The sequence below is a fragment of the Opisthocomus hoazin genome, chromosome 26, assembly GCF_030867145.1.
Source record: "Opisthocomus hoazin isolate bOpiHoa1 chromosome 26, bOpiHoa1.hap1, whole genome shotgun sequence".
NCBI classification, from domain to species: domain Eukaryota; kingdom Metazoa; phylum Chordata; class Aves; order Opisthocomiformes; family Opisthocomidae; genus Opisthocomus; species Opisthocomus hoazin.
Window position 1 is genome coordinate 1,544,330 of NC_134439.1, and position 7,601 is coordinate 1,551,930.

Sequence of the window (7,601 nt, forward strand, 5' to 3'; positions counted from 1 at the left end):
AATGTCACTCGCGTCCTCCCCGCTCGCGTCCTGTCCCCGCCGGCCCCGCGCGACCCGGCACTGCGGCCGGGGTGGGCTGGGGTGGGCTGGGGTGGTCAGCGGGGGGGCTGGGGTGGGCTGGGGTGGTCAGTGGAGGGGCTGGGGTGGGCTGGGGTGGTCAGTGGAGGGGCTGAGGTGGTCAGTGGGGGGGCTGGGGTGGGCTGGGGTGGTCAGTGGGGGGTCTGGGGTGGTCAATGGGTGGGCTGGGGTGGTCAGCGGGGGGGCTGGGGTGGGCTGGGGTGGTCAGCGGTGGGGTCTGGGGTGGTCAGCGGTGGGGCTGGGGTGGGCTGGGGTGGTCAATGGGGGGCTGGGGTGGTCAATGGGTGGGCTGGGGTGGTCAGTGGGGGGGCTGGGGTGGTCTGGGGTGGTCAGCGGGTGGGGGGCTGCCAGGACCCCCGTGCCCAGGGAGCGGCCCTGGCTCTGCGGGGAGCTGCGGTCTGAGGGGATCCCGGGGGGGCCGTCCCCGCGGGGGGGTCCCGGTGCGCTGAGCCCCGCCGCCCCCCCCCCCGCAGCCGTCGAGACGCAGAGCAGCAGCTCGGAGGAGATCGTGCCCAGCCCGCCGTCGCCGCCGCCGCTGCCGCGCATCTACAAGCCCTGCTTCGTCTGCCAGGACAAGTCCTCGGGGTACCACTACGGCGTCAGCGCCTGCGAGGGCTGCAAGGTGAGAGCCGCCGCCGCGCCCCGCGCGACCCCCCCCACCCCGCGCCGGCCGCTGACGGGGGTCCGCGGGGGTCCGCAGGGCTTCTTCCGCCGCAGCATCCAGAAGAACATGGTGTACACGTGCCACCGCGACAAGAACTGCGTCATCAACAAGGTGACGCGCAACCGCTGCCAGTACTGCCGCCTCCAGAAGTGCTTCGAAGTCGGCATGTCCAAGGAGTGTGAGTGGGGACGGGGACCGCGGCCGGGACCCCCTGCCCCCCCCCCCCGCCCCCACCGTGTGCCCCGGAGGGGGGGAGGAGGGGAGGGGGGATGGTGGGGCCCCCCCTGGGTTTATGTCACCGCCCGGCCGTTGCCCAGGCGACGCGTGATTGATGATGTCAGAGATAAATGACGCTGCGGGGGCCCCCGGCGTCCCCCCGTGCCAGTTGTCATGGTGCCCGGCGGTGCCCCCGCGCGTCGCCGGGGCCGGGGGGCCGGGGGGCCGGGGGGCCGGGGGCGATGGCTGCCGGGGCGCAGCTGCGTCCCCGACTCCTGCCCCATCTGCCTGTCCCTGGGGGCCCCATGACCCCCCGGGTGCCGGGGGGGGGGGGGGGTCGGCTGCAGCTCACCCTGTCCCCAAGGGAGTCCCCCAGAGGCGGGTCCCCGCGGGGCTGGGGCTGCGCCCGGCTGCTGGCTGCCCCTCGGGGGGGTCCGCGCACCCCCCGTGATGAGCGCGGTGGCTCGGCCGCCATTTTGTCTCCCCGGCATTTTTCTCCGCTGTCTCGGCTTCGCGGAGCAGCGCCGGGCGCTGTCCCCATACCTGGGGGTGCCCCCCCCCACCCCGCCCCCGGTGTCACCCCAAATTGCCCCCTGATGACGTGGGGGCTTGTCGAAGGGCAGAGCCGTGCGGGGCTGGGGGCTCGGCGGCCGTGCGGGGCTGCACACGTGTGCGTGCTGCCGTGTTCCTGTGCAGCTGTGTGTGCGTGCTGCCACGTGTGCGTGTGCACGGCTGTGTGCGTGATGCTGCCGTGCACACGCACAGCCGCTCCCGCACGCTCGCTGCCCGCTGCGTGGGGCCGTGCAGCGCCCGCATCTTCCCCCCCGTGTCCGAGCATGCACACGCGTGTGCTCCTCCGGCCCCTTGGGCCGCCCCGGGGGAGCCCCTGGCTTTGGGGTGTCCCCTCCCGTGGGGTCCTGTGTGCGTGGGGGAGGGGGGGAGCGCGTGGACTCTGCCCCGCGTGGGTGACACGCACACACACACGTGTGCAGGGGGGTGCGTGCAGCGGGGACATGGATACACACACGTGTGTGCGCACACGCTCCCGTGCCCGGTGGGGACATGGTGCCACACGCATGTACGTGTGTGCAGGAGGAACGCACACGTGTGCGTGCACACAGGCTGCCCCGTGCACCACGGGGAATGCGCGCACCCCCCCGTGTGACAGTGGGAGCACACGTGGGCCTGCGGGGACACAGACACGCGTGTACCCTGCCACGCGGCGGGAACGCGCACGCATGTAGGTGCACATCCACACACACCCCCACGTGCAGGCACACGCACACACACGTGTGGCCGGGCCACGGTGGCACGGTCCCGGTCCTGCCCGGGGAGGCCGCGCAGGGGGAGCCCCCCGGGTGAGCCCCCCGGGTGACGCCGACCCCGCCGTCCCCGCAGCCGTCCGCAACGACCGCAACAAGAAGAAGAAGGAGGCGCCGAAGGCGGAGTGCTCGGAGAGCTCCCTGGTGACGCCCGAGGTGGAGGAGCTGATCGAGAAGGTGCGCAAAGCCCACCAGGAGACCTTCCCCGCGCTCTGCCAGCTCGGCAAGTACACTACGGTGATGCGGGGGGGCCGGGGGCCGGGGAGCGCAGCCCCCCGCCGCGCCCTCACCCCCGACTCCCACCGCAGAACAACAGCTCGGAGCAGCGCGTCTCGCTGGACATCGACCTGTGGGACAAGTTCAGCGAGCTGTCCACCAAGTGCATCATCAAGACGGTGGAGTTCGCCAAGCAGCTCCCCGGCTTCACCACGCTCACCATCGCCGACCAGATCACGCTGCTCAAGGCCGCCTGCCTCGACATCCTGGTGGGTGCGGGCGCGGGGCGGGCGCGGGGCTGGGGGGGGGGTTGGCGGGTGCTGAGCCCCCCGTCTGTCCGTCCGTCCCCAGATCCTGCGGATCTGCACGCGCTACACACCGGAGCAGGACACCATGACCTTCTCGGACGGGCTGACGCTCAACCGGACGCAGATGCACAACGCCGGCTTCGGGCCCCTCACCGACCTGGTCTTCGCCTTCGCCAACCAGCTGCTGCCGCTGGAGATGGACGACGCCGAGACGGGGCTGCTCAGCGCCATCTGCCTCATCTGCGGAGGTGGGCGCGGGGGGGCCGCGCGGGGACCCTGCCCCGCGCCCCCGCAGACCCCCGCCATGTCGGCACCCCCCCACGGCCGACTGCGGAGACCCCAAACCCTTCGCTGCGGCACAGCAGCCCCGGTGACCCCCATGGTGCCCAGTACAGGGTGCTGGGCCATATCCACACCCATGGGGGGCAAGGGGGGGGTGACAGGCTGTGTGCTGCCCCCCCCCACCCCCTGTGTACCCCCCCCCCCAGACCGCCAGGACCTGGAGCAGCCCGACAAGGTGGACAAGCTGCAGGAGCCGCTGCTGGAGGCGCTGAAGATCTACGTGAGGAAGAGGAGGCCCAACAGACCCCACATGTTCCCCAAGATGCTCATGAAGATCACGGATCTCCGCAGCATCAGCGCCAAGGGTGAGCTCTTCGGGGGGGGGATCTGGGGGGGGTCCTGGGCGCTCGTCCTTCCTCGGGGCATCCCCCGGGGGGGATGAGGCCGGGGGACACCCACAGCCCCGCACCCGCCGGGGACGCTGGGGACCTCCCCTGCCCCTTGTCCTCAGCGCCCAGGAGGGAGGAGAGCTGGGGGTCTTTGGGGGTGCCGGTTTCGGGGTGCTGGTTTTGGGGTGCCAGTGTCAGGGTGCTGGTGTCAGGGTGCCGGTTTCAGGGTGCTGGTTTTGAGGTGCTGGTTTGGGGGTGCTGGTTTGGGGGTGCTGGTTCGGGGGTGCTGGTTCGGGGGTGCCATCAGTGCCCTGCCCTACTGACCCCGGCCCCCCCGCAGGCGCCGAGCGGGTGATCACGCTGAAGATGGAGATCCCGGGGTCGATGCCGCCCCTCATCCAGGAGATGCTGGAGAACTCGGAGGGCATGGACACGCTGGGGGGGCAGGCGGGCGGCCCCCGCGCCGGCAGCCTGGGGCCCCCCCCGGGCAGCTGCAGCCCCAGCCTCTCGCCCAGCTCCAACCGCAGCAGCCCGGCCACCCACTCGCCGTGACCCGCGCCCGGCGCGCACCAGGACAGAGCGCGGCACATGGGGGGGGACCCCGCACGCGGGGGGGGGGACCCCGCGCCCCGGCTGCAGCCCCGCTGGGGCGGACTCCTCAGCAGCCCCCGGCGCAGCCCCGGGCCCCCCCGCCGGAGCGGGACCCCGGGGACCCCCGGACTCCCCCCCCCCCCCCCCAGCCCCACCTCGGTTGAGGCACATTTCAGGGGCGCAGGGACCCTCGCCCGCAGCCTGGGGACACCCCAGCCCCACCAGCACCAGCACCCATGGGATCGCGACCACCGAGCCACCCCCCCCCACCCCCCACCCCGTCCCGGCCGCCCGGCGGGGGGGACCCGGCCAGCCCCCGCTCGCCGAGGAAGCAGAGTCATTTAAAAGAGAAAAGAAAGCAAAGTATATATATATAAATATCTATAAATATCTATAAATACGTTTTAAAAACCTTTGTAAAAGTTTGGAGGGGTTTTTAGGCCTGTGCAGGTGGAGGGGGCACGGCGGGCGCTGCCGGGGGAGGGGGGGAGGTGGGGGGGGGGGGGGGGGGGCACACGATTTATTATTATTAAATTTTTTTTTGTTGTTGTTGTTGAGATTTTAGTGGGTTTAGAGCAGGGGGGCACCGGGCGGGCCCTGCCCCGGCCCCCCCAGACGGGGAGGGGGCTGCGGGGGCGCGCGGCGGTGCCAGCCCCGGCGGGGGGGGAGCGGGGCCCGGCCCTGCCGGCACGGGGAGGACGGGGGGGATGGGGGGGCTGGCTCCAGAATAAAGTTTATTTATTCTAGTGCCTGGCTCGTTCTTGCTGTGGGGGCACCGGGGGCGGGGGGGGGGGGGAGGTTTGGTGCATGGGGGACACCCCGGGACACCCCCCTTTTGTCCCTCCTGCCTCTGGGCAGGGCAGAACCCTTTGGGGTCCCCCAGCACCCCCAAAGCTCAGCCCTTCCCAGCATGGACACTGCATCCCCCCACGCCGGGGCCCAGCCCTGGCCCGCAGAGCCCCGCTGCACTCGTGACACCCCCGGTACAGGGTTGGGGGGGCAGCCCTGACCCATTGTGCCGGGCTGGGGTGGGGGGGGGCGGGTGTCAGGGTGTCCCCGCCGCTGCAGGGATGGGACATGGCTGTTTTCCTTCTGTCCATGTGGGTTTTTTCCAGCAGCCGCCGGGCGAGGCCCGTCCGCCGCCCACAACAGGAACCGGGGGGCCCCAGGGCACGGCCCAGCCCGGCCCCCCCCCCCCCCCTTTCCCCAGCACGGCAGGGGCCGGGAGACCCGCAGCCGCCCCCCCCACCCCGGGCACCGGCCGGGCTGAGAACGGCCACAGCTCGTGCCAGTGATGGCAGCCCGGGCCCAGCTACGGCACCCACCGGGCTGAGAACGGCCACAGCTCATGCCAGCGATGGCAGCCCGGGCCCAGCTACACAGTCAGGTCCCCGCGCGGCAGGGGGGCTTTGGGGGGGCCCAGCTCCTCCGTGGCCCCCGCCGGCTGCCCGGGGGCCGGGCCCCGCTCCCGCGGCCGCTGGCAGCACCCAGCCCGGGGCGGGGGGCCCTTGCGCAGGAGGTGGGCGAGCTCGGCCAGGCTGAGCAGCGCCGAGACCAGCCCCACCACGAAGTAGAAGCGGATGAAGACGGTTTTCTCGGTGGGGCGGGAGACGTAGCAGTCGACGCGGTGCGGGCAGGGCCGCTGGCGGCAGACGAAGAGCGGCTGCACCCTGAAGCCGTAGAGCAGCGCCTGGCCCAGGAGGAAGCCCAGCTCGGCCGCGATGCGTGCCACCACGCTGCCCACGTAGAAGGGCTGGAGGCGGCGGGCGCGCTGGCCGGGGGCCCCCCCGTGCCCCGGCTTGGCGGCCTGGTGCACGGCGAAGATGACGAAGAGCGCGGCGGGGGCCGAGAGCGCGACGACGTGGAAGACGAGGAAGCGGTAGTGGGAGATGGGGAAGGCGGCGTCGTAGCAGACGGGTTTGCAGCCGGGCTGCTGCGTGTTGCAGACGAACTCCTCCTGCTCGTCCTCGAAGACGTCGCTGCCCACCGTGGCCAGGACCAGGATGCGGCAGAGGAGCATCACCGCCAGCCAGACGCGGCCCACCATGGGCGAGTGCTCCTGCACCGCGTCCAGCAGCGAGCTCAGGAAGCCCCACTCACCCATGGCTGCGCTGCGGGAGTGGGGTCACAGAATCAGAGAATGGTGGGGGTTGGCAGGGCCCTCTGGGGTCACCCAGCCCAACCCCCTGCCCAAGCAGGGTCACCCAGAGCAGGCTGCACAGCACCGCGGCCAGGCGGGGCTGGAATATCTCCAGAGAAGGAGACTCCACAGCCTCCCTGGGCAGCCTGGGCCAGGGCTCCGTCACCCTCAGAGGGAAGAAGTTCTTCCTCGGGTTCAGCTGGAGCTTCCTCTGCTTCAGTTTGTGCCCGTTGCCCCTTGTCCTGTCACTGGGCACCACTGCAAAGAGTCTGGCCCCATCCTCCTGACCCCCACCCTGCAGATATTTAGAGGCATTTCTAAGGTCCCCTCGCAGCCTTCTCTTCTCCAGGCTGAACAAGCCCAGCTCCCGCAGCCTCTCCTCGTAGGAGAGATGCTCCAGTCCCCTCCTCATCCTCGCAGCCCTGCGCTGGACTCTCTCCAGTAGCTCCTCATCTCTCTTGAACTGGGGAGCCCAGCACTGGACCCAGCACTGCAGATGGGGCCTCCCCAGGGCAGGGCAGAGGAGGAGGAGCCCCCCCCTCGCCTTGCTGCCCACACTCCTCGTGATGCACCCCAGGATCCCATTGGTCAGCGCTGGGGGGGCCGCTGGGATGGACCCCTCCAGCCCACCGCCCGCCGTGCCGGTCCCAAAAGCATCGCATGGGCTCACCCACGTCACGAGTGTCCCCGGCCTCAGCTCTGCCCCGGGACTTATCCCCCCCCGAGACAGAACCAAGGGCAGCAGCTGGGGCAGGGCTGCAGGTCCCCCAGCCCTTGTCCCCCCTCCCCAGAGCCCCCCCCAGCCCCAGCCCGGCGAGGTCTCCCGGTACCTGCGGTCGGTGCTGGGCCAGGGCGGCTGCCGGGGCTGCCGGGGGTGTCCGGTCCCGCGGCCGGCGGGGACGCGTGGCCGGTCCCGCAGCCACGCCCGGAGCCCTTTTAAAGGGACAGAGCGGCCGCGGGGGCTCCCGGAGGGGCGGGCAGGGCTGGGCTCTGCCGAGGGGGGGGGGCCTCAAGGACAAACCCTGCCCGGGGGCCAGCAGCGGGGTGCAGGGAGCAGCGGCCCCCCCCAAAGCAGAGATGCCTCGGCCTCGCCAGCCCCCAGGGCCCCGGGTACCAAACCACAGCCCTCAGCGCCCAAAAGGCCCCCCCGGTGCTGGCATCGCTGCCCCGGCCCCAGCAGGGCCCGGGTCCATTGGTCGCTGTGTGCCCGGGGGGTGCTCAGGACCGGTACCAGCCCCCTGCCCCGTGACATCGTGCCCGGGGGGTGCTCATGGCTGGCACCAGCCCCCCGCCCCGTGACATCGTGCCCGGGCCGTTGGGGCCGCGCAGGGCCCTGCCAGGCTGTGCTGCGGGACAGCCGCTCTTCAAAGCACGGCGATGCTCTGCGGGGAACCC

At 71.8% G+C, this 7,601-nt stretch overlaps 2 protein-coding genes across 2 annotated transcripts; one reads left to right on the top strand and one right to left on the bottom strand.

Moving 5' to 3' along the window:
* Positions 1-455: 455 nt before the first annotated feature.
* RARA (retinoic acid receptor alpha) lies at positions 456-4,124 on the top strand. The gene is made up of 7 exons (XM_075443649.1): positions 456-700; positions 779-920; positions 2,357-2,517; positions 2,589-2,765; positions 2,848-3,052; positions 3,293-3,451; positions 3,816-4,124. The coding sequence occupies exons 2-7, from the start codon at positions 809-811 to the stop codon at positions 4,025-4,027; spliced, it is 1,026 nt and encodes a 341-aa protein (XP_075299764.1). The 5' UTR covers positions 456-700; positions 779-808; the 3' UTR covers positions 4,028-4,124.
* Positions 4,125-5,441: 1,317 nt separating this feature from the next.
* On the bottom strand, positions 5,442-6,170 carry GJD3 (gap junction protein delta 3). The gene has a single exon (XM_075443673.1). The coding sequence runs from the start codon at positions 6,168-6,170 to the stop codon at positions 5,442-5,444; it is 729 nt and encodes a 242-aa protein (XP_075299788.1).
* Between the last annotated feature and the right edge of the window lie 1,431 nt (positions 6,171-7,601).

What these genes read in the sequence shown, in the direction of transcription:
- GJD3 (XM_075443673.1), bottom strand. Translation starts at nt 6,170, where the DNA reads ATGGGTGAGTGGGGCTTCCTGAGCTCGCTGCTGGACGCGGTGCAGGAG.
- RARA (XM_075443649.1), top strand. Translation starts at nt 809, where the DNA reads ATGGTGTACACGTGCCACCGCGACAAGAACTGCGTCATCAACAAGGTG. An exon ending in AGTCGGCATGTCCAAGGAGT is followed by an intron (nt 921 to 2,356) that starts GTGAGTGGGGAC and finishes CCGTCCCCGCAG; the next exon opens with CCGTCCGCAACGACCGCAAC. An exon ending in AGCTCGGCAAGTACACTACG is followed by an intron (nt 2,518 to 2,588) that starts GTGATGCGGGGG and finishes CTCCCACCGCAG; the next exon opens with AACAACAGCTCGGAGCAGCG.